Source organism: Labeo rohita, chromosome 18 (assembly GCF_022985175.1).
Source record: "Labeo rohita strain BAU-BD-2019 chromosome 18, IGBB_LRoh.1.0, whole genome shotgun sequence".
NCBI lineage: Eukaryota > Metazoa > Chordata > Actinopteri > Cypriniformes > Cyprinidae > Labeo > Labeo rohita.
Genome location: NC_066886.1, coordinates 5,971,492 through 5,997,979, shown reverse-complemented (window position 1 = coordinate 5,997,979; position 26,488 = coordinate 5,971,492). Strand labels below are relative to the sequence as shown.

Below are 26,488 nucleotides of genomic sequence, written 5' to 3'. Positions count from 1 at the left end.
ATGTTGTCCTATCCTAACAAACCATACATTAATGGAAAGCTTTATTCAGCTTTCAGATGATGTATAAAGCTCAATTTCGAAAAATGGACCCTTATGACTGGTTTTGTGGTCCATTGTCATATATATTCTTTCTATACACTATCATATATCTTCAGAAGACTTGATATATACTCGTTCCATACACTATCACATACCTTCAGTAGACTTAAAATATAGTGCATGAGTCATATGGACCCTATTTATGACACTCTTTTTGGAGCTTGACAAGACCATGGTTAGCATAAACTGACATTGTATGAAAAAGCAGCCTAAATGTTCTGTTAAATCTCCTTTTGTGTTCACCTAAAGAAAAAAAATCATACTTGGTTTGACCAACCAACTACTGTGTGAACTATTTTTTTTTAAATAACAAAGTCATTGTTTTCTTGGTTGTAAAGTTAAGTAGAAATAAAAAATGTTTATTTCAACATCCTAGTAAATTTAAATAACGTCATATGCCGTAAACAAATTGCCTACAGTAAGACACATTGCAAAAATACAAAAATAATGTATTTTACTCAGTGAAACTTAAATGCTTGGTTAAAATTGTAATCTCAAAGAGAGTTCTATGTAAATAATCCTAAAGCATGCACAATCTCATGTACAAATAATATAAATATTTACATACATTCAACATGAATGCAAATTTATTCTTGGTTAAAATTAAAGCGCAATAAACTGGTGTTATGTTGCTTTGGAAAACGTCTCCAAAACAGACATTTTTAGATTGAAAAATCGTAGTGTTGAACATTGTTTATAGATTTACAGGTATATAATTGTAGTTTATAATACCTTGCCCAAAGCGGCTTTAACAAAACTAATGGATTCTGACACATTTTCAAGATCAGTCAAGATGACTGGTGGTCACATGGTATTTTTGGTTCATTTTTAAATAGTAAAGATCTGTGCGTAACTTTTGAGGGACCAGTCAAAATGAAAACAAGATTAATGTGTCATTTCACTGATATTTCTGAAAGATTTTTTGCAAGAGATGATTAATTTACGTCTTTGTATTTGGTTTAAAGTTCATTTAATCCACATCCAGAGGCTCCATGGGCATTGTGACCCATCTAACCTCACATTCGAATCCAGGCCTCATTGGCACCTCTAGTGGTGGCGTCGGTTCCTGCTCTTGCGGAGCTCTTGAACGTGCTTCCATTTGCCCTTCTGTTTTTGCTTCTTCTCTTTGAGCCAGAGCGTTTCGCAGTACTCATCCAGAGAGCGCGTGGGGCCGTTTAACATGCCCAAGTAGTCCTTATAGCGCTGGCGAACTTCGGTCACAGACGGATTTTCTGATGATTCCCGGATAGCAGGTTGGCGTGCTTGGATCTGTCCGCGTTCCAGGACGTGAAGAGAGAGGTGGAGGAGGGTACGGGTGAAGCTGTGCTCCTGAGACGTGCAGAAGTACCAACCTGCATCACTACGCTGGAGCCAACGAATCAGCAAACCTCGCTCGGTTATCAGCACACGCTCGTCCAATTTGATCTGCAACAAATACACAGAATTCTTTAATAAAAACCAACCATATCAACACATGACAGCTTCATAGCCAAACAGGGAATTTATGTGTCACTTGCTGGGTTTATTCTCATAAATCATTCTGCCCAGGAGCCAACAGCGAGACTCCCTCAAGGTCAGAGATCAGTCTTTAACCTCTGTGCTCTGTTTCCTGCTGACCTCACATTACGCCGTCTGATTGATCATTAGAATCTTATTAGACAAGCTGACCACGTTAATGCTAACGAGGGAGAAAGAGACGGAAAAGGGGGCCAGAGTAGTGTTATGCCCTTGGTCTTGTGATTTCATGGTCTACTTTCAAGTCAAAGTATTTGTGTGTTCTCTTGCAGTGATGTATATCCAAGTTGTCCATCTTTCTGGTGACCTCTGACATAGAAAGTGCACTGTGTGTTCATTGCATATAAACCCGTTTGTGATCATCCAGACTAAAAATATTTAGAATTTGGATTAATATGGATGAATCAAAAAATTATTTGTTACTTTAATTCACGTTCATAATTTAAAAAGTCCCTGTGTGTGGTATTTTTGTGCTCTTTTGTGCAAACAAAACAAAACAAAATGGATAACGTCTAATAAGAGGTCTTCACCCATATATGATAAATTTATAATAACAATCCGGACAGATTTTACAGGAAATTTCATATTATTTGCCTATCTGTGTCACATAATGTCCCTACAGAGAAAGTAGGTCAGGCTGTGGGTTGCGTGAAGCTGAAAGTTTGTTGTCATAACCAAAAAAATAAATAAAAAATTGACCATGGGTCATTTAAAATAATGTTTGTAAAACAGTTTGTAAAAAAAGATTAACATGTTCTGAAACACAGCTGTTTCAAATCACATCCAAGCAAATTTATTCAGATATTCAGATAGAGAATCCAATTTAGTTTTAAACAATAATGGGCCAAAGTTATATTGTGTAGCTTTAAATGCTGCTGATGTCACCATCTTTTGAATAAATCAGGCTGATTTAAATTGCATTATGCATATTTATTATACATTTAGGTTCAAGAATGATTGTCAAATAAAATAATATCTGTTTTCACACATTTCAATTTTGATTTAGACAAATGAACCATAATGAATCAATCTGGCAGAATCATTTAAAATAACTGATTCAAAATAACAATTTATTCATAAATTGCATTGTGCATATTTATTATAAATTTAGGCTCAAGACTGATGCTTTTAAGCAAAATAGGATTTGTTTTCACAGATTTTAATTTTGATTTAGCCAAATGAATCATACAATGAATCAGTTTGGCCGAATCATTTAAAATAACTCATTCAAAATAATTTATTCATAAATTGCATTGTGCATAATTATTATACATTTAGGTTGAAGATTGATGCAGTCAAGCAAAATAAGATCTGTTTTCACAGATTTTGATTTAGTCAAGTGAACCATACAATGAATCAGTTTGGCCGAATCATTTAAAATAACTGATTCAAAATAACAATTTATTCATGAATCAGTCATCTCCACTTAATCATCTTAAGTCTTGCTAATATTTTCTTTCTCCAATATCAGTTTTCCATCTTTTCACCTCCCTTCCCTTCCGTTGCTGGCTGCTTGTTCATTCTCTCTCTTTCATTTTTTTCTGTTATCTGTGTTTTTGAGCCTGCTGATTTCTCCTGCTAGTCACGCTGTTGTCGTGGACTAAATCAATACAGCTGTGCAGAACGAAGAGGAGGGAAAGAAAGCTTCAAAGCATTCTGAATCCCTGTAAAATGCACACAAAAGTCTTACTGCTGCATTGACTTATGCTAATCTATCTGCCATCTAAAGGACGCTTTAAGAAAATGCAATAGTCATGATTGCACTAAACAAATCCTTATATTTGCATTTCAAATTTGGAGTGTGACTTTTAAGTCATACCTTGCAAAACGTGTCAGGAATGAGAGGAAAAGGGCGGTTTTGCACCTGTGACAGCTGGAACTAAAACATAAAGGCTAAGGGCACATGAGTGTCAAGATGAAACGAGTGTGTGTGTCATGGAGATGTTCTGGTGTGTGGGTGTGTTTTAAATGAACGTGTGTGTCTCGGCAGTATATCACGGCGTGTAACTCCCGCTGAAGGTTTTACTGGGGGGCAGGAGGAAACTGGCCTCTGATCACAGACGGAGAATTAAGCACAGCATCAGTCTCAGTGCCGGGTCAAAGGCATTAAAACCACTATACGAGGGCTCTGTCTGTCTGCGGCCCCTCCGCACACCACTGGGTCTAGCTGTGGGTTTTGAGAAATAGAGAGAAGGTCTGGAACCTTCAGCACAGGATCTGTCTCACATCTCAAATGCGAGCTGGCCCACCGGTGACCCATAGTCCTATGGGAAATTATATTTAGTTGTAAAAAGAGGGTAGCGAAGAGCGTGGAAAAATTGGGTAGAGGGATGAAGGGGAAAAAGAGGGAGAGAAAGCATGAAAGAGCAAGAACAGTCCTGTTTAGAATTTGGAATCGATAAAAGATTCTTATTCAGATTTTTAAAATTATACTGGCAGGATTTTCATGACATTTGGTTTGTTAATAGTTCCAGAATGTCAGCATTATATCACAGTGATGTACACTGCTGTTGAAAAGTTTGGGATCAGCAAGATTTTTATTGTAGTCTCATCTGCTCATCAAAGCTGCATCTATTTGATCAAAAATACAGAAAAAAATGCAATATTGTGAAATATTATTACAATTTAAAATGTTTTAAAATATGATTTATTCCTGTGATGCAAAGCTGAAATTATCATCATTACTCCAGTCTTCAGTGTCACGTGATTCTTCAGAAATCATTCTAATATGATAATTTATTATGAATGTTAAAAACAGTTGTGAAAGTTTAAAAAAACAGCATTTATTTAAAATAGAAATCTTTTGTAAAGAAGTTTGGGGTCAGTAAATTTTTCTTTTTTTTTTTTTTTTTTTTAAAGAAATTAATACTTTTTTCCAGACAGGATGCATTAAATTGATCAAAAGTGATAGTAAACACTTATATTATTAGAAAAGATGTCTATTTTTTACTTTTTATTCATCAAAGAATCCTGAAAAACTGTTATTTTATATTGCAATAATATTTCACAATTTGACTGTTTTTTTTATTTTAAATACAGCCTTGATAAGCATAAAAAAACTTATAAAACTTAAAAAATACTTAACGCTTTATTGTTTAGACTATAACATTTTGCTTTTGTCATGTCAGCCCTGCATCATTTGGATTTTATTTGAATTATCAACATTTTAAAATGTTATTATTTAAATTACTTCGACTCAACATACAGTAAATCTGTTAATTGTGAAAATAATTAAACTGAATTAGTTGAACATGGTTCAAATATGGCTAGATCAAGCTAAATTAATTTAGTTAAAATGTATGAGATTGGTTTACATAATTTTGATTTAGTGATGACAAATGTATAAACCTAACTAAGGCATATTTAGCATACATTCTAAATCTATTTAGAATGTATGCTAAAAAAAATTATCAGCATTGCTACTTAAGTCTCACTCTTTCTTGTTTCATTTATGCATTTAAAATACAAAAATCTTAAAGTGGGCCTAATTATTTTTAAGTGCGTATCACCTTTGCATTCCTTTAGACTTTTTTTTTTTTTTTACAACAAAATCAATCCAAGGTGTAAGTTACGTTTGTGCATTTTTTATAGAATTACGCCACGAGTTAATTGTTTTTACACAATTGTTAACCAAAATCTGAATTAGAACCAGAATCAATAAATTCTTTACAATTCCCATCCCACAGTTCTCTCATTCTGTTCTCAGCTATGTGGGATATGAAGGGTCCATTCTGTTATTGAAACCAGATATCTGTGTACTCTGATTCGATAAAAATTCACAGAAACACGCAAGTGCTGTTTTCTCCTCTATCATTCATTGCTGTCTTTTACAAGGTGAAGTGTGGGCAGATATTTTTAAGATTGCACCACACGTGTGAGATTGTGCGTGTGTCGCAGGTGTTTCGAGCAGCTGTGTGGCAGGGAGTCATTCTGTGCTGTGAGAAAGAAAGGAGGAGAAGAAAAGCAGGAAGGGAAACGAAAATAAAACAAATGCATCATAGCAGGGCCAGTGTTTACTTGAGACGTGGGACTGCAGGATATTTCTAAAAGCAGGAAATGCCATGTTTTTTCTTGAATTGCATCTACCCTGTGACATTTGTGCTGTGATTTGACCTTCTGCTGTCATGTCTTCCCATACGTGTCTTCAGTTTTCTCTCTCTCTCAGACACATACTCCTGTTGGGATTAATTGTTGTGGAGATGGATCAATAAAAGGATATGCTGATCTACCACTCCAGAGTCAGGTCTTGGCCCCCATCTATTCATCACAGCTAATAAAGACAAGAGACACCCACGACACAAGGTGAAAATGACCTCTGTATCTGCACCATGAACTTTCCACTACACACATAGATCACTTGAAAGGACTGCGGCTCACAAATGCCACATTATAAATCTGTGTTTTAGAAGATAGCACAAATACAGTCCCTCAGGCAGTTTGAAAAGGACAGAGATATCTGAAAGACGAATGCATCTGTATGTGTTTCTAAGGTAAGCATGCATAACACCTAATCGACAGCAGTGAAGATGAGATGAGATTAAACGCGTAGGTGTAAAACAGTGAATAAGAGATGAATCCACCAGTGAAGGTCAATTCTTGACAGTACTGTTGTGTTTTGTATCTCTATGTTAGTGTTTCCTCAGTTTCTGAGCCTTGGGCTATTTTCACGATTACCAACAGAACTCTTCCAGTTCTTTGTTTCTCTGTTATAACACACTGTTTAGTAAGACGAGCTTCAGAATTATGCAACATCTATTTTTTCTAAGCATCAGGGGGTTGAGAGTTACTGTAAATCAGTTTCTAGAGTGTGTCCAACCATGAAAACCATGCCAAAAGACATTGTTATGAAAGAGAAACTATGACTGGAATACGCCCAGGCTATACTTTATACATTTATGCTAAGTGGTGTTTAAAACAGTACTGCGGTACTTTTTAACATTTTATGGTACAATGATTCATTTTAGTGACTGGGTTTTATTAATATGGTTCATGTAATTAAAGAATTAATTGATCGAATAAACAATTCACCAACTAATTTTATTCACTAATTTATTCATGCACTGCAATTTAAAATTTGGGATCTGCAGGATTTTTTTAAGTTTTTAAAGAATTCTCTTTTACTTTTTAACAATTGAACACATCCTTGGTGAATAAAACTATTAATTTCTTAAAAAAAAAGAAAGAATAAAAATTTACTGACTACAAACTTTTAAATGGTAGTTTATATTGTTACAAAAGATTTTCATTTTAAATAAATGCTGTTCTTTTAATGTTTTATTCACTAAATAATCCTGAAAAAAGTACCACGGGATCCATATATATGAAGCAGTACAACTGTTTTTAACATTGATAATAAATCAGCATTTTAGAAGGAGTAATCATGCTGAAAACTCAGCATTACACCGGAGGAATAAATTACATTTTAAAATATATACACATAGAAAACAGCTATTTTAGATTTAAATAATATTTCACAATATAAATTTTTTTCCCTGGATTTTTGATCAAATACAGCCTTGCTGAGCATAAGAAACTTCTTTAAAAGACATAACATCTTACTGATCCCAAACTTCTGAACGGCAGTGTATATAAATATAAATATTAAATAATAATTGTGACCCTGGACCACAAAACCAGTTATAAGGGTTAATTTTTTTAAATTAAGATTAAGTCATCATGAAAGCTGAATAAATAAGCCTTCCATTAATGTATGGTTTGTTAGGATAGGACAATATTTAGCTGAGATACAACCATTTGAAAATCAGGGGATGCAAAAAATCCAAATACTGAGAAAATCACCTTTAAAGTTGTCCAAATGAAGTTCTTAGCAATGCAAATTACTAATCAAAAATTAAGTTTTGATATATTTAAGGTAGAACATTTTCTAAGTGTCTTCATGGAACATGATCTTTACTTAATATCCTAATGATTTTTGGCATAAAAGAAAAATTTTGATCCATACAATGTATTTTTGGCTACTGCCACAAATATACCGTGCTACTAATGACTGGCTTTGTGGTCCAGGGTCACAATTAAATATTTAATTTTGTTGTGTAGCTAACTACTTACCATGCAAGAAAAAGCTAGGAAAGTGAGTGAATAATACACACACACACACACACACACACACACACACATATAGGCACAGAGTGAGATAGATGTATGTTGATTATACCTCTTGACGGTGGTCCGCTCCTGGCTTCAGTACGAACCAGCGGATCAAGGCCTGCTGGGATTTTGAAACGCACTCAAGAAAAGAGGAGTTACTCTCCACTCCATACAACACCTTCTCCTCAACATTCCTCCCCAACACTGCCAAAGATAGAGAAAGAGAGTGATCAGCATATCAGAAAGACAGTAAAGGTATTTTTTGGGTTAGCGTTGAGATCCATTAGGTGAGCCCCACAGGACAATGGAGCATTTTAAAACAAAACAGAGCTTTTAGTGCTTTTATGCTCCATATGCACACACACACACACACGCATACCCCCACATATGCCTCCTTACCATCCTCTGTGTCCCAGCAATGGTTGGATGGGTCTCCATGTTTGATATCCTGCCTTCTGGCCCTCCTGCAAGCACAAGTGAAAAGGCTTTTTTAGATTAATTCATTTTGATTACATTTTAGACTTCTTAAACAGCTAAAATATTTGAAAAGCTGCTGAGCAAACTGAGGCAAATACAGCTTAAAGGAGAAGTTCACTTCCAGAACAAAAATGTACAGATAATGTACTCACCCCGCTGTCATCCAAGATCATGCCTTTCTTTCTTCAGTCATAAAGAAATTATGTTTTTTGAGAAAACATTTCAGGAATTATCTCCATATAGTCGACTTCTGGAGTTTGAACATCCAAAATGCAGCTTAAATGCAGCTTCAAAGGGCTCTAATCAATCCCAGCCAATGAATAAGAGTCTTATCTAGCCAAACGATTTGTCATTTTCTAAAAATATACTTTTTAACCTTAAATGCTCATCTTGTCTAGCTCTGTGATGCGCATGCGTACTCTGTGTAATCCGAGTCAATACAGTCAGGGTATGTGGATAAACTCCCATCTCATTTTCTCCTCCAACTTCAATTACAGTACGAATGTGCATTGCAGAGCTAGACAAGACGAACATGTGAGATTAAAAAGTGTACACATTTTTATAAACAGATCGCTAGATAAGACCCTTCCTTGAAGATTCCTTGGCTGGGATCATTTAGCGCCCTTTGAAGCTGCATTGAAACTGCATTTTGGACGTTCAAACTCACAGGCACCATAGAAGTCCACTATATGGAGATAGATCCTGAAATGTTTTCCTCAAAAAGCAACATTTCTTTACGACTGCAGAAAGAAAGGCATGAATATCTTGGATGACAATGGGGTAAATTACTTTGGATAAAAGCATCTGCCAAATGCATAAATATAATAAATATATATTACATATATATATATATATATATATATGTATATATATATTAAAATAAGACAAAACTAGCACTAAATAGCCAAAATAAAAAAAAAACCTAGATATTTGATTTAATTATAATTTTAATATTTCATTTTATATTTAAAATGACATATTTTAATTGTTTGTTTTTTTTTCAAATATGCAATTTTTAAAATTAATACATTTTGCTTTGGGAATTTTTATGATGAACAATACATTTTTCCTCTTCTGCCAAGCTTTAAACTATTTTATTGGGTAGAAATTGTGAGTGATTTTTTTTTAATCCATAAAAAATCCATATCCAGTAAATCACAAACAACCGGAAAATTTAATTGGGTCTTTGAATATTGTTGTGGACAATGGAGATATTTCAAGGTATTTACGAGATATTTCTTGTTTTTATTACAATTTTAATATTGCATTTTATATTTAAAATGACTTATTTTAATATTTTTTAAAAAATATTAAAAATATTAAATATTAAAAATATGCAATTTTTTAAATGAATACATTTTGCTTTGGGAATTTGTATAATGAACAATATATTTTTCCTCTTATGCCAATTTAAAAAAAAATCCATATCCAGTAAATCACAAACAAATTGAAAATTTCATTGGGTCTTTGAATATTGTTGTGGACAATGGAGGGCAAAAAGGTTGAGAAACAGTCATAAATCCAAGATCAAGTATTACAGTACCTATAAAAGCATAATGACGAATCTAATGTTTGATCTTCAGAGCAAGAAAACAGATAGTAAGACTACTTTCATGCTATATATTTTATCTTTAATCATAAAAACATTACTGCCACAACTTTTCTGAAAACACCCCCAGCTCTTTTTGCAGTACAGCAAACTTCAGTGTCAAATATGAATCTAAATGAAGCCACAAAGCGCATTTCAAACAGAGCCATCTGACAGCCAAATAATCTCCAAAACAAACTAAAATTCCTCTCTCTGTGTGTCTCCCTATCTCTCGCTCGCTCTCTCTGCAGGACTGACCTGGCCTCCTTGCGTCAGTGGCGGACCAGAGAGCCGGGGAGAGAAAGGGCAAGAAAACTTCTCTGGCAGCTCACATACATCATCTCAACAACAAAGCAACTTTAATCAATTTGCCTGTCCAGTCCAGTCCCACTACACCCTATGGCACAGGAAAAATCAAATATTTATCATTTTCTTCTCTGTGCTGAACTCCAGGAAACAACTCACCCTGGAGAAGTAGGTCAGAAAGAGGGCACCACAAAGCCCTCTCTCTGTTTTAACTTTCTGCTATCCCAAAAACCTCACAACACCAAACTGCACACGGCGCACATCTCTGGGATATCGTAGGACGCATGTGGCTTTGCATTTTTCGTGTTAAACAGACCGTTAAACAGAAGTGCTGACTCTGTGAATCAATGTCAAGGCTTTGCATCGACTCGTGTTTGGGACAATGGCTTTATCGGTTCGTGTGTGTGTGTGTGTGTGTTACCTCTTAGAGGCTGGAATGTATCTGGAGCACTGGGTGCCGTCCCAAGCGCAGTAGGGGTCTCTAGCCAGGCAGCATTCTGCACAGCCCTGCCCATAAATATGGCACCTGTGCAGGGACACCTGCACCAACCCGTCGCTTCCTCCAACAAACAGCTGCTGCTGCACACACAAAACACACACACACATATGCACAAAGTACTAAACCAGGTGCAATGACAAAAAAGTGCTTACTGGGGCAAGCTCTCTAACAGAGTTATCAATCAGCATAATTTGTCTTTTTGGTCCAACAAACTCTATAAAGAAGCATCTGTGACGCAGAGAATAAGCAAACCATGAACATAACAACACAAAGTGCAGTAAAAGTTGTGGTGCTATTGCTTTTCTCTCAGTGTGAGCCAGGCAGTCAAAGCAGACATTCCCATATAACACCCTTGTAAAAGCAAATGCTGTTTAGGAACTTATTTGAAACCATTTAATGATTTCAAGTGGTAGCATTCACCAGAATGAGAATTAGAAGCAGAAGTGAAATGTTGATGAGATAATGATACAAAGTTTCCATTCAACCCCTGTGTTCTCCATGTAATTTCTTATCTCTACTCTGTTATCCTCTGCTATAAAAAAAGGGCTTTAATTGTAAAAGATTTGGCCAAGTGGCCCACTGATATAACCATAAGGTTCTTTTTGTGCAGAAGAAAGGAGGATAAAAGTTTTCGGGTGAACTGCAAACCTAACCATGAACTCCGAAAGATAATAAGAGGTAATTAGACAAATGGGAGTAACAAAAAACAGGAGAAACACTTATCTGTGAGACTCTGATAAAACAGTACAAACAATGGAGGCCATAACACATATATTATGAGACTGAGGCTTGGGAAGTTTGATTTGCTTGACTATAACAAACAGTCCTGTAGAACCTCTGAAACAAATACAGCTTGCTGATGAATGTCATTTGAATAATTTGTGACCCTGGACCACAAAACCAGCCATAAGTGTCCATTTATTAAAATTGAGATTTATACAACGTCTGAAAGCTAAATAAATAAGCTTTCCATTGATGTATGGTTTGTTGGGATAGGAGAATATTTAGCTGAGATACAACTATTTGACAATCTGGAATCTGAGGGTGCAAAAAAAATAAAAATATTGAGAAAATCGCCTTTAAATTGTCCAAATTAAGTTCTTAGCAATGCATATTACTAATCATGGGACATAAACTTTACTTAATATTCTTATTATTTTTGACATAAAAGAAAAATCAATAATTTTGACCCATACAATGTATTTTTGGCTATTGCTACAAATATACCCATGCAACTTATGACTGGTTTTGTGGTCCAGGGTCACATTGTTTGTTTCCCTTCTTCATTCCCAAGATGTAGTTTAGTAAAACCAAGTATACATTTTTTCTTACCTGCTTTGAGGAGATTTCCATATTGAGGATGGGTGAGGGACTCTGGATAAATAAATGTACCAATATTGTTAGCAGGTGAACTTTTTGTTTATTAGTGTGTTTGTTTATTGTTTTTCATTCATCCATAACGGTTTCATATTTGAATGTTTGCAACGTTTACCTTGAACACCTGAAGCTCCTCTAAGATGATCTCCTCCGTGGACCAGTTTTCTTGAGTGATGCTGACAACCTTCAAAACGGATCCCATATCTGTAAAGACACACGCACACATTTACATATCTTAAGCTCTACTGCCATCTGCTGGTTGTTTAAAATGAAAGCAACAGTAAAAAAAAAAAAAAAGTGTTTTGTGTCAGTGTGTTACAATGTGAAAGGGTTAAAGTGTATCAGAGTTCAAAGTGTTTCAAACTGTATTTTTGGACACCATAGGTATGTAGAACAAGCCTATAATGAGCAAAATACTATCTTTGTGGTCAGTTCACTAGATGCTAAAATAAAAAAAATCATTATATTTTGTTAATTGTCGCATTATTTCTAATTGTTACATGTGACTATTAACTTTTGTGTTGCTTATCTTACCTGTGCCCAAGAACATAACAGCATACTGCCCATCCTCAGCTGCCACACTGTCCACTACAATCTGAGTAAGCCGGTACTCCGTATTGATACGAGTGAAAATTGGCCGGCCCGTCACTGGGTGCACAGAGCGATACATCAGTGGGTGTAGCCGTATAAAACTGATGACTTCATCTGGAAAGTCTTTAGTCGTTTTTATATGAGGATCATATGTCCGACTGGGGCACTGAAAGAAAAAGATTTATAGTTACGCATTTAGAAATTATAACAGCAAAAATTTCTGGAAGTAATTACAAATATGCACTCAAATGAAGTGATGTAACTGCTTCGGAATGATCAGAAATGATGTGTTTGTATAAACCAGGAGCAGAGTTCCTTCAGAGTTTAGCTGCAAGACATTTTGCTTGGAAGTTATTTGATTAGCTGGTTCAGATGTGTTTTATTAGGGTCAGAGCTAAACTCTACAGTAACAGGTTTGGATAACTCTGGTGTAAACAGTATTTTGATATACAGTATGTAAGGTATTAGGTATACATTGTGTTATGTCTCCCTCTAGTGGTAATGCATAAAACTGAAAGGGAGAGCACTGAAGGTGTTACTAACAGTGCCTGGTCTTGGATAGGGGATTCTGCCTTCATATTCCACCCAGCGATGGTCCGGTCCCTCTTTATGAGCATACGGTCCATTGAACGCTGCACGAATTTCTTCCATGTTGTAGACACATACTGCTGATCCTTTAAAGATAGAACTGAACCCCCAAAAACGCATGTTAAAAAATAAAAACTAAACAACCTGAATGCCATAGTAAATAAATGGGCATTAAAAATTAGGAACTTTATACAAATAACCATGTTTGCATTGTTATATGCAACCCTAGACAACAATCTTAAGTAGCACGGGTATATTTGTAGCAGTAGCCAACAATACATTGTATGGGTCAAAATGATCGATTTTTCTTTTATGCCAAAAATCATTAGGATGGTAAGCAAAGATAATGTTCCATTAAGATATTTTGTAAAATTGTTACCGTAAATATATCAAAACGTAATTTTAGATTAGCAATAGGCATTGCCAAGAACTTTATTGGACAACTTTAAAGGCAATTTTCTCAATATTTTGATTTTTTTCCACCCTCAGATTCCAGAATTTCAAATAGTTGTATCTCTGGCAAATATTGCCCTATCCCAACAAACCACACACCAATGGAAATCTTATTTATTCAGCTTTCTTTTATTTTTATTCAGATGATGTATAAATCTCAATTTCAAAACGTTTATATTTATGACTGGTTTTGTGGTTCAGGTCACATATTAATCTGTAAAATATATTTAAAATGCCCCTATTATGCCATTTCTAAGGTTCCTAATATTGTTCTGAGAGTCTCCTACAGTTGATACATATGCATGCATGGTCGCAAGTGGAGTTGTTTGTGGTCGGCCAACATACAACGTAGGCAGACATTATGCAAATGTATTACTTTCGAAGTGGGATTCGAATTACTAATGACTTGTTCAGGCTGTTCAAAGTCAGTTTTTTAATGGGAGCATGCCATTTTTAACGTTCCTAATATTGTTTTGGAAGTCTCCTACAATGGGTTTACATGCATCCAAGGTTAAACAACGCCTTTTTTTCTCAAATTGTGCATTTAATATCCCCTCATTTTCCAGTGATTCTCAAACGATTCATTTGAAGCAGTTCAAAGATTCAGTCTATAAACCCCTCCTTTCTGTGAACCTACTCTGCTCTGATTGGTCAGATAGCCCAGTCTGTTGTGATCGATCTAGAGTGTACAACGTGTGTCAAAAACGATATGCCCATTGTCTTAATTCTGTATTTTGAATGCTTGATAAAAAATATAAACATCTATTATTCATCATACTCACAGGTTGTGATTCAGTGGAGACGGCTGGTTCAAATAAACTGGGTACTGACTCATCTTTAAAGAAGAAGCGTTTTATGAATCCCGCACTGAAATCCCCGAGATTAGAGAAGCAGTTGTCAGTGGCCAGCCAACATAGAACGTAGGCACATATTATGCAAATGTGTTACTTTCGAAAGTGGGATTCGAATTACTAACGACTCGTTCAGGCTGTTCAGAGTCAGTTCTTTTAAGGTTCCTCATATTGTTTTGCAAGTCTCCTGCAGTAGGTTTACATGCATGCAAGGTCAAACAAATGCTTTTTTTTCTCAAAATGTGCATTTAATATCACCTCATTTTCCAGCAATTCTCGAACGAATCATTTGAAGCAGTTCAAAGATTCAGTCTATAAACCCCTCCTTTCTGTGAACCTACTCTGCTCTGATTGGTCAGATGGCCCAGTCTGTTGTGATTGGTCTAGAGCATACGTGTGTCAGAAACAATGCCTATTGTCATAATTCTGTATTTTGAAAGCTCAATAGAAAATATTAACATTAACACCTATTATTTATAATACTCTGTGGTTTAGTTGAGCCAGCTGGTCCAGATATACTCGGTATTGAGCCATCTTTTAAGAGCAAACATTTTGTGAATCTGGCGTTAAACTTCCCAAGATTAGAGAAGCAGTCATCAGTAAAATGATGTGTTTGGTGTTTGTGGGTGGGTCAAGTTGTTGTGGCCGGCAAATGTAGAATATAGGTGGCAATTATGCAAATGTGTTGCACTGTGAGGGGATTAGAATTTCCAACGACATGTTTAGAGTGTTCAGACTTGATTCTTTCTTTTTGGAAACAATAACTTTATCACGCACTTTTGGCTTTACAACTTTGCAGATAGTTTGCATTCCCATACAGATACATTACACTGCGTGAAAGGCATAACAGGGGCACTGTAAACTCATTTTGTATCGCATCAACAATTACACATTTCAGAACGGATTTCAAGCTACGGTACCCAGACCAAAAGCAATTAAATATTGATACGCTCACTGCAGGAGCCACGTCTCACCTGGTGGTGGTGAACACTCCATACACCATTGGATTTCTTTCATCTCTGCTAGGGAGGAGGAAGACGTCCTCTGTAACACACACAGAGCACACAATGAAAAATGTGCACAATGAATATCTTTTTAAATGCCGAGAAGTATGATAAAACTGAAATATGTGTTTTTGAGAGGGAGTAGGAACAGAAAACACTCACGGAGCTCATCAAAGTGCGTGTCCACTCCATCTGGTCCAGGAATGGAGCACACAAGTCTTGCTTTGAGGAATGTCGTCCACTTGTTGGTGAGACTTCTCAGACCTCCAACATCATTCTGCATGCAAACACAAGAGCATACAGGGTCTCAATACTTGTTTATCATTCAAATCCTAAATTTTATAGACTTCATGAAAGTATACCACCAGCATTTGCTTTTGATTAGAGCAGCTTAATTAAGCATGAGACTAGAGAAAACCACAAACCCTTCAGTTACACACAGACTTACGAGGTACACAAATGCACACACGAGAGACAGACAAAGAAAGAGAGTTCAAGAAATCGAGAAGAGCGAGCGAGGGAGTTTATAATGGGAATATAACGACCCTCTCTGTGCATTCTCCAAGCGCAGGTTTATGTCTTTAGATGCACAATAGAGCACTGAGAGGTCTTAGAACGAGAAGACATGCTGAGAACACTTTAATGAATCTCCTCATTACAGCCAGAAGGGTTTAATCAAAGGACTCCAATGATTTCACCTACACCCACTTAGAGCAGCAAACATATTCCTCCTTTGCTATTATCCCTGTTGAATAACACATACACTTGAGAAAAAGGGGGAAAAGACCTAAAAGAGGTTTAGGAGTGGCGTTTTCCAAATTCTTTAATCTTCAAAGATGCCCTCTCTAGTGTTAGGCCAGTTATCCAGTGAGGAATCTGGCCTCAGATAGCTTTACAGCTCACTCCTAAAGCTATAAAAACCCACCCGCTTTAGACCAAGAATTTTGCAATAGAGCTTGGAATTTTTATAGCATACAGACCTGGAGGATGAGTCTTCAGCATTAAGGAGACTGCTTTAAATCACTGACTTTTTATAATTGCAGGCTGACAGGTGATTTGCATGGACAGTTGCTTAAAATGACTACAGAGCTCTCTAAAATATTTGATTCTGTTTGGTCAACTGAATTCTGCATTCAATATTTTTGTGTAATAAGAACCGTTTTCAACATACAGTATAAACTACTGTTTAAATGTTTGGGGTCAGTAAGATTTTTTGTGTTTCTGAAAGCACTCTCTTGTTTAACAAGGATGCATTTATTTGATGGAAAATACAGTACTAACAGCAATATTGTGAAATCTTATTACAATTTAAAGTCTTTTCTATTTTACTATATTTTAAAATGTAATTCATTCCTGTGATGCAAATCTGAATTTTCCTTAGCCATTACTCTAGTCTTCAGTATCACAAAAAAAAAAAAAAAAAAAAAAATAAAATAAAATAAAATAAAATAATTCTTATTGACCCCAAACATTGGAATGGTACTGGTATTAGTGCTGGTTTTATGTCTCTTGTATTTTATGTCTCTCAGTATTTATTAAGCAGTAATTAATAATAATGTACAGTCAGGTTGCATAACAACAACCATTTTTAACATACAGTATAACTTATAATTTAAAAAAGTTTGGGGTTGGCGAGATTTTTTTTTACATTTCTGAAAGAACTCTCTTATGTTAACCAAAAGATGCATTTATTTGTATTGTGAAATTAATATTAATATATTCTAAAATGTAACTCTTTTCTGTGATGCAAAGCTAAATTTAGAGCAGCCATTACTCTAGTATTCAGTGTTACATAAATTAAATAAAATAAAATAAAATAAATCTTACTGACCCCAAACATTTTTTCTCACATAATACAATAATTTTGACTCAGTTTAATAAACAGTATAATGTACAGTCAGCCCATCTGAGAATACATTATTTTCTTCATAAATTATAAACAGAATAACAAAATCCATGGCTGACTTTCCACGTTTTTAAAACACATGGCATTTGTTTATTGCATTTATTATCCATGTGTACACGAGAGCAACTGAAGGTTTTAAAAGCTCAAAACAAGATTAAATGTAGCTCTCTGCAATACTTGATTCTGTTCAATCGCAAGACGTACATTAAAATATTGTTGCATAACAACAACCATTTTTAACATACAATATAACTTATAATTTAAAAATGTTTGGGGTTGGTGAGGTAAAAACAGTATTGTGAAATCTTATATTTATATAATATATTTATATATTTTAAAATTTAACTCTTTCCTGTAATGCAAAGCTAAATTTTCAGCAGCCATTACTATAGTCTTCAGTGTAAAATAAAATAAAATAAATTTTTAAAAAGTGCTGGTTTTATGTCTCTTGTATCACTCATGGTCATATCACTATTTGGTCTCATCTCACATAATACAATAATTTCAAAACTCAAATCATTTCAAAAACATGTACAGTCAGACTATATTTTCTTCATAAATGAAAAAACTAACTATAAATCTATAGCTCTCTTTCCGTATGTTTTTTGTTTAAAACACATGGCATTTGTTTATTGCATTAATTATCCATGTGTACACGAGAGCGATTAAGGGTTTAAAAGCTCAAAACAAGATTAAATGTAGATAATAATATTAAATTAAACTGAAGGTTTTGGGGAGTAACCGCCACCCAGGATCGCAAAAGGCAAAATTACTTCCATCTTCTGTGTGCTTTGATGACAGCCTTGTAGAAGAGACCTTTTTGAAGGGAATCAATTACTCATTTTCTTTAGGGAACGACTTGGGAATAAAGTTCATTTCCAACTGTGCCCTTCATGGATGTAAAAATGACGCATTTGTGGTCAGAGTGATGTGTGATCTGTTGTTCCCCGTAGTTTATCTTGACTTCAGATGAATTCAAATCTTGTGTAATGCCCCCAGCCTATAAAGAACTATTGTTAAAGGATGGACAGAACACAATGTGTTAACATGGAGTCACTTAGCACATTTATTTCGCTACGCAGGGGACTTCCAATGTCATCATGAACAACGACTCGAGCGGCAGTTACATGACCAGACCTCTGCTATGATTTACCCTGCCTGACAACAGTGGTCTGCTCCGCTTTCAGCAGATCACATCAAGGGGAATGTACCAGGAAGCCTCCCCTCCCAGGGGAAGCACATTTAATCTTGTGTGCTAAAGAAGGATCAGAAAGATGAGGTGAGTTCCTCTCTGATCAGGCAGCATGAGGACAGCTCTTACCCGGCAGATCCGGGCGACACGAGACAGCACGCTCTTGTCCGTAGTGCTCCCGTCACGGGACGCCTCACGGAAGAAGAAGTAAATCTTGTCATCGTCTGGGTTGTAGGTGTCTGCGATGGGATGGGCGGAAATAAACTTGCCCTCTGTGGGGACAAAAGAGAGAAAAGCCTTGTCAAAAGCCTGGTCAGCTTTAATTTATTTCTGATGATAATCCACCAATCACTTTATAAGACTCACAAGAGAATGTGGAGGCCTGTTAAAAGAGCTAAGACCCACAGTGTGTGTGTCTGTGTGTGTGTGTGTGTGTGTGACAGAGTATAAAGACAAAACTGTATCCTAGTGTTTAGTGTAAATGCTAGGCATTTCCTTTTAGACTCACAGCAGACCGTTAATGGGTGTTTAGGGTTGGAAAATAGACTGTGTGGGTTTAAACTCCATTAAATTGCATCAGCCACCAGAAGAGCTCTAACATTCAGAAGAAAACCGAAGGTGGAAGAAAGATAGTCATTAACTCAATGACTAGACAAAGACTGTATTATATTGGACTCTCTGCAAAAGACTGAGACTGAAATAGAGGAGAGAAGAGGAGATGAAAGTGCCAGCAGTTGGTAACTCAAAGGATGTCTATAAAGGATTGGAGTGTTATTCAGAGTCCAAGCAGAAGATATACTGTACCACATTTAGTTTTTCAAGATTTTTAAGAGGTGGAAGTCCAAAGATAATATTTATGAGATATTTGACACTACTTTTATGGGTATATCTATAAACCTCAAGCTGAGTTAATTACAGCCAAAGCAATTTTGTTCACCCCGGCAACTCCACGCCGACCTGACCATAAAATAAATTTTTCTGTGCTGGGTGATTTGACTCATCTTTTTTTTATGATTTACGGATCTTTTCTCCTAATCACTATGAGTATATCATAGAAACAGAGGCAACGCCTCAAATGTGGCACATTTTAATGCCGTAATAACATTTCCACTGACTGTGAGGGTAAATCAGTTTGTGGTATCAGTATATTAATGAATTGCCTTTGCTATTTTCTCTGGTTTTGGTTTATCCCACTCTGTCACTGAGTGTGGGCGTGTGCGTGTGGCCAAAAAGCTGTTTTTATGTACACTATCATTCAAAAAAGTTTTTTTTCTTTTGAAAGAAATACTTTTTTTAGAAAGGATGCATTAAATTGACCAAAAGCGACAGTAAAAACATTAAGAATGTTACAAAAGATTTCTATTTCTGCTGTTCTTTTCAACTTTCTATTCATCGAAGAACCCTGAAGAAAAGAACTGTATTACGTTTTCTTCAAAAACATTAAGAAGCATAACTGTTTTCAACATTGATTATAAAAAAATTGTTTCTTGATCACCAAATCACCAAAATGAACTTTTTTGAAGAATCAAGCAACACTGAAGACTGGAGTAAGGTCCCACTTTATATTACATTTAAATTAATCATTTGGTACAATGCACTTATTGCGTAGATTCATGTTTTTACATTGTACTTATATTTTTAAAAATACCTATATATAATTACATCTGTAATTAATTTCTGTAATTACATTTATAATTACACTGTTGACCCATCCCTTACACCTTAACCCACCCATAAATCTACCCGTACCACCAAACCTGTCCCTAACCTTACCTGTATCCCACCCTAACAGAAGCAAAAGTGTTTTGTAATACACTGTATTTATTTTTTATTTTTTTGATGCATGGTAGTTAGGGCCACCTAATATAAAGTGTGACCCAGAATATTACTGTTTTACAGTATGTTTTAATCAAATAAATGCAGGATTGGTGAGCATAGTTGATTCACATAAAGACACCAACCCCAAACTTCTGAATGGCAGTTTATAAAAGGCAGATAAATAAAGTACATTCAACCTGTCCATTAATAAAGAACCTACAGTCAAACCAAAATGTATTCAGACACCTTCAATATTTCTCACATTATCACAGTTTATTTGCTATAGTTTAGAAAATGGTTACAAAATATGACAAGAACTCAAGAGTTAAACTGTGTCAGAACAAATTCATCTTGATAATGTCAGATAACTTTGACAGAAAGATGTGTAAAAAAAACATGGTCAGGTCAAAGAGAGCTTTGATCCCAACTTTGTTTAAACAATTTTACTGGTAGTCCATTGTATGAAGAATTTTTGTGTATAATATGTCACAGTTACTTTACTTTGCTATCCTTACTTACATAAAAGCTTACTAGCTTACTTAAGCCTAGTCCTAGACTAAAATGTAAGTCTGAGTTGTTTCAAATAAACGGAACTTGCACTGGCTGATTTTAAAATATATGAGTGCCTTTGTTTTGTCTCAAGATGCACACCAGTAATGTTTTTTTCTAAGCACATTTATAAAAATTACTTAAATGCCCTAATTGAACTATGGCCTAATCCTGGCTTAGTCTAAGCCCTATCTGTGAAACCAGGCCATAGTGTCCTGCACCCACTAGTAAAAAATAACAAAAATGATATCTGTCAGAATAATTTTTGGTTTGACTGTATGGCTAAAATGCAATATGTAAACACTCTTATTGCAAATGAACTCCCTCATTCAGAACTTATCATGCACAAGAAACTAAACCTAAAAACTCTATGTCATTCACTGAGTGCTGGTGTGAGTGTATTGAACCGGACTGGTGGGGAGCGCTGACCATTGATCCAGTAGTCCTCAGAGATGTCTGTGCGAATGTACTGCTGGTCTGGGGGTGGTCCAAGAGAGCGGCTGAACGTGCTGTCCTTGCCCAGGAAATCAGACGCCGTGCCAGCATAGAGATACTGATCTGAAAACATAGAAAGGGGGCATCTCAGTGTACACATACAATTGTGGTCAGTCGGGCTGCAGGCACGTTTTCTACAACTTACCACCAAGTTATCGGCATTAGAATTATTGTGTTGTTTTCCTCACGTGTGATATACAAGCCCATCTGAGATCAGTATGTTCCATAAATAAATTATTGTCTCTATAATATCAATGACAGCTAAAATGGGTTTGTGGACTATGTTTTTTTTTAGAATCAGTCAGCAATTTCTATCTGAGTTATCATTTGGTGCTCAGGCCTCCACCCTACCTCACCCATCTCTCAGTGTATGTGGTTTGGAGCAAATCTTGATGACATCGAGGAGAACGTGCTCTGCGTTCTCCCAGAGTTGCTCCCTGCTGATTATGGCTGACCGTGTAAATAAACAAACACCCTTGACCACACTGCTGAAGGAGGAATTCAACCAAAAGTAAAAAATCCCATTTGCAGTACTCACTTTTAGATTTATATTAGACTTCAACAACACAAGGCTAAATGACTTTTATAATGATTTTTTTGGAGCTTCTCTCAAAATGTTTTCATTGCATTAAAATTCTTCAAACTCCTTTTGTGCTGTATGCAAGTAAATCTTGGAGTGAGAGAGTGTAAATGATGACAATGTTCACTTTTGAGTAAACTTTTTATTTTTACTTTCCCTAATTCAGGGCTTTTTATGATGATTACGCTTTCAACCCAATTTCTGGTAGGAAGCAAGGATAATGACTAATGGCTGTAATTAATTAAAATTTGTTCAGCTGGAAAAATACTAGCCACAAAAATGGAACACAAGGGGGAAAAAAAAGGAAAGTTTACAGCTGGTACTCTTGACAGGGTGTGACATTTCTCTACAGCCCTCCATTGAAAACATAAGGGTTGTTTTAACTTGAAGCCAAAAACAAATGTCTAACAGACATCCAGATTTGTCTTGGGAGAAAGCCTATCAAAGAGTGAAATACTATTTACATCAGGTTTGTGTTTAGAGAAGGAAGATCTGTTGGATTCATGCTCACCTGTGAGTACTGAAGCAAAGGGCTGGTGTGGATCAAAAGGACATTTCATTCGGCCGGATTCCGCAGTGTTGCTGTGAAGGTGCAGCCAGCTGTCCTGCAAGCATTACAAAAAAAACACTCAGCATTAATATTTACCATACAGAAGAAATTAAAACTCAGTTTTCAAAAGAGAACCAATCAAACAAATGAAAAACCTTGACGAACTCAATACACTTTATGTGGACACAGTCAGTAGTTTAATTCCTTGCCTCTTTGTGACCTTTGACCTCTAAGAAAGCACAGGTGGGATGGAAGGCTCCAGTGCCACAGGCGTAAACATGGGTCCGGTTATAGCTGTGCAAAACTCGTATGAAATTAGCACATTCGGTCTGAGGTAGAGGAAGAAAGAGAAAGAATGTGAGCATACAGAAATCATGCTAATATGCTGATTTGATTCTCAAGAAACATTTATTGAATTCTTTGATGAAAATTCTAATTATTTTCTGCTGAATGTAAGTATTACTTCTTATTTTCTTATAAAAAAAATGCAGTGGAAGCAAACAGCTCTTTTACAGCTCTCTTTTATAAGACAGGTTTGAGTTTCAAAGAATGTTCATTCAACAGACATATATCCTGACTTTATACTTACGACAGGGTTTTTGCCAGCCAGTATACACATATCCACCCTGTCTCTTGAAGCTGGCCAGCTCAGCTGTAAGTGAGAAACACATACACACAAAAAGCATGTAAATTAGTAAAATGCGAGCAACAAATGCCTTAATGCTCAGCATAAGTGTTTACAATTGTCTCTCACTGCATTGTTTCAGAAAGGTAATTCAACCATGATGTGTAAACTGTAGAAACACTTTGATTCAGACTGAGAACATGCCATGAATAATTAGTAAGGAATAACTGACGACGGTTCATTGAAGTATCGGAATATAATGCACACTAGTGGTGGTGATGCGCTGACAACACGTTTCTGTGCACATGAATGTTTCCATGTGTGTCAGTACAGTATGTGTGTGCTTTGGTATAGGAGAGAGAGTGGGAAAGAGAGAGTATGCACTTTCTGTAATTTTGTGGCAAAAATCCTATTGCTTACTATATTTATTTCCCTGGTCAGTGTCGATGTGGGTTTTGGTTCTTTTGCTGTTGTAGGTTGTAATGACCTTTAAAATAACGGAAATCACTTGGCAAAGTAATATGGACTGCGGTCAAGACCTGCCTGGAACTACTTTAGCTGTGCATTTCCCTGAAAATCAGCCTATCGACCAATCAGATTCCAGCATTCAACAACCCTGTAGTATAAACAGAGTTCAAGCCATTGTGTATTTAACCGATTAAAAAAAAGCTGTACTCATGAAATACTGTACAAACATGAATTCTGGGTTAAGCTTACGAAGGGGAGGATGATGTACAGATAAAGAGTGATGAAGGGGCTGCTGGCGCTGTCTCTGCACACATGTGTTATAAAGAGCTTAAGCGCTCAGCATACACAGGGCTGACCTTTGACCTTGACCTAACAGAGCCGTCTTGACATGTAATAAGCAATCCATGATTACACATGCTCGTGAGACGACTTTACATAATGGTGCTTTGAAGATTGTTGCGCCTACCGCAAACTGAAAATGTGCATTGAACATTAAGACAGCGATTGACAGGTTTGGCCGCTCTGTAGAGTGATGCTGGTGGGAATATCTGAATGTGACAGTGAAATACCTGTGGGAGTGAAAGTATAAAGCGAACTAAGGGAACTCTTAAGACAGAGACATATATAAACACACTTGACCACCTACTACCATAAATGTATTCATAAGTTAAACATATCCAGAGACTCTCATACCATGCTATCAGGCATTTTTGTGAGATTAGAAGGGTATAAACAGTTTTGATTTGTACTTAGTTTAACCCAGATTATGTTGTCCAAGTGCATAAGTACTACCAGTCGACAGTTTTATAACAAAAAAGGGAAAATAATTTTGCTCTCACAATAAAACATGCACCTGTTTGACAAAAAAATACCAAAATTTAAGTCTCATAAAATTACTCTGACTTGGGGATCAGCTCTTGGACCACCTACGAACCACCCAGCAACACTCCAGCAAATAAAAAGTACTACATTGATCATAGTAGCTATATTTGCAAAAAAAATTTTAAAAAATAATTCTGTTCAACAAATGAGAAAAGAGCTTTTATGAGAACAAGAACAGAACAAGAAAACTGATTTAAAAAACTAAACTAAAAAAAAAAAAAAATGATATGGTTAATCAAAAAACAATACCCATTATAATTCTCACATCTATAGTTTATCCAAATGAAAGAACTATATTAACCAGTCTGAGAGTGAATGAATGATCCTATGGAAAAATGTAATATATATTTCGCCCCAGACCACACATAGTGAAGAGTCTTTATGTTCTTTTCCACAGAGTCCTGATTCTGCATGTCTGCAGGTGTGAGCCCTTTAAGGTGTGTGTATTTACCTTTTTGGGATGTTTATTGATGTTGTCTGGGTCCAGTAGGTAGATGTGGTCTTTGGCTCCCAGCAGTAATCGGCTTCTCTCTTCATCCAATAGGACTGTCTGAAATCGTTGGCCCTCACTGGAACCCACAAACGGCACCACACTTCGAGAATGGATCAGCTCTGGAGAAGTCAAATGAGGGTGAATACATATATTTAAATACATATAGTTAAGGTAAAAAGTTTACATACACCTTGCAGAATCTGCAAAATGTTAATTATTTTACCAAAAGAAGAGGAATCAAACAAAATGCATGTTATTTTTTTATTAAGTACTGACCTGAATAAGATATTTCACATTAAAGATACATTAAGGAGCCGGGGGGTGAAAACTTTTTGAATTTGAAGATCAGGGTAAATTTAACTTATTTTGTCTACTGGGACACACGTAAGTGTCTTCTGTAGCTTCTGAAGGGCGGTACTAAATGAAAACAAATATGATATTTAGGCAAAATAAGAAAAATGTACACATCCTTATTCTTTTCAAAAGTTTTCACCCCCGGCTCTTAATGCATGGTTTTTCCTTCTGGAGCATCAGTGAGCATTTGAACCTTCTGTAATAGTTGCACATGAGTCCCTCAGTCGTCCTCAGTGTCAAAAGATGGTTCTCAAAATCATACAGTCATTGTTTGAAAGGGTTGAAATACACAAAAATGCTGAAAAACAAATTTGTGGGACCTGAAGGATTTTCCTGAAGAACAGCAGGTGGTTTAACTGTTCAGAACAAAAAGGAATTCATGAACTACTATAACTAAACAATAAAAAGTATTAAGAATCAAGTGTATGTCAACTTTTGAACAGGGTCATTTTTATAAATTCAGCTATTATTTTCTCTTGTGGACTATATGTAAACGTCTTTTATGTGAAATCTCTTATTCAGGTCAGTACTAAATAAAAAATAACATGCATTTTGTATGATCCCTCTTCATTTGGTAAAATAATTAACATTTTGCAGATTTTGCAAGGTGTACGTAAACTTTTGACCTCATGTACTAAAAGCACACACATACCAAATAACCTGTGTATCAGAATAGTGACATATACAAGAGAATTTATGTGTGAATGAGTATGCGCATGAGTGTGTATTTGTGTAAACACTGCAGTGTAGCAATAAATCTAAAGTATTATCTCTATATTCCATATTATCTACAGTAGCCATGGCCTCAGGGCTATCTGTCATCTATGTGTTCAGATTCCATCCTGATAAGTTTCATCCTCTCTTTAACATCAGCCCATTTACAAAACCTCCTTCTTCTAGCCCTTACCTCACCTGCCGAACACAAACCAAGAGCCTCTGAGCTGTCTGAGCATTCAGCTGGATCTAATCGCTCTACCTATCAATTCTCACATGCCAGCACAGCCGCAGATTAGCCCGATGGTTCATTTGCGGTAGGTTTCGTATTTCCCTTCAAGTGCTCTCCGAGGGAGCAATGACACATTTTGTTATTCTCGCTGAAGAATACCAGTTAACAGCTTAG

At 35.9% G+C, this 26,488-nt stretch overlaps 1 protein-coding gene across 1 annotated transcript in view; it reads right to left on the bottom strand.

Annotated features, from left to right (window-relative positions):
* Positions 1–437: 437 nt before the first annotated feature.
* Positions 438–26,488, bottom strand: part of sema3d (sema domain, immunoglobulin domain (Ig), short basic domain, secreted, (semaphorin) 3D) — a 46,517-nt gene continuing 20,466 nt past the window's right edge. Inside the window, exons 3-18 of the mRNA XM_051135652.1 lie at positions 24,973–25,133; positions 23,136–23,198; positions 22,756–22,875; positions 22,508–22,601; positions 21,351–21,479; positions 18,684–18,826; positions 15,619–15,733; positions 15,427–15,496; positions 13,104–13,248; positions 12,504–12,726; positions 12,085–12,173; positions 11,925–11,966; positions 10,515–10,672; positions 8,122–8,186; positions 7,790–7,926; positions 438–1,524 (exon numbers count right to left, since the gene is read on the bottom strand). Of these exons, the coding sequence (XP_050991609.1) occupies positions 1,147–1,524; positions 7,790–7,926; positions 8,122–8,186; positions 10,515–10,672; positions 11,925–11,966; positions 12,085–12,173; positions 12,504–12,726; positions 13,104–13,248; positions 15,427–15,496; positions 15,619–15,733; positions 18,684–18,826; positions 21,351–21,479; positions 22,508–22,601; positions 22,756–22,875; positions 23,136–23,198; positions 24,973–25,133 (2,132 nt within the window). The 3' untranslated portion in view covers positions 438–1,146. The remainder of the gene's footprint in view (positions 1,525–7,789; positions 7,927–8,121; positions 8,187–10,514; positions 10,673–11,924; positions 11,967–12,084; positions 12,174–12,503; positions 12,727–13,103; positions 13,249–15,426; positions 15,497–15,618; positions 15,734–18,683; positions 18,827–21,350; positions 21,480–22,507; positions 22,602–22,755; positions 22,876–23,135; positions 23,199–24,972; positions 25,134–26,488) is intronic.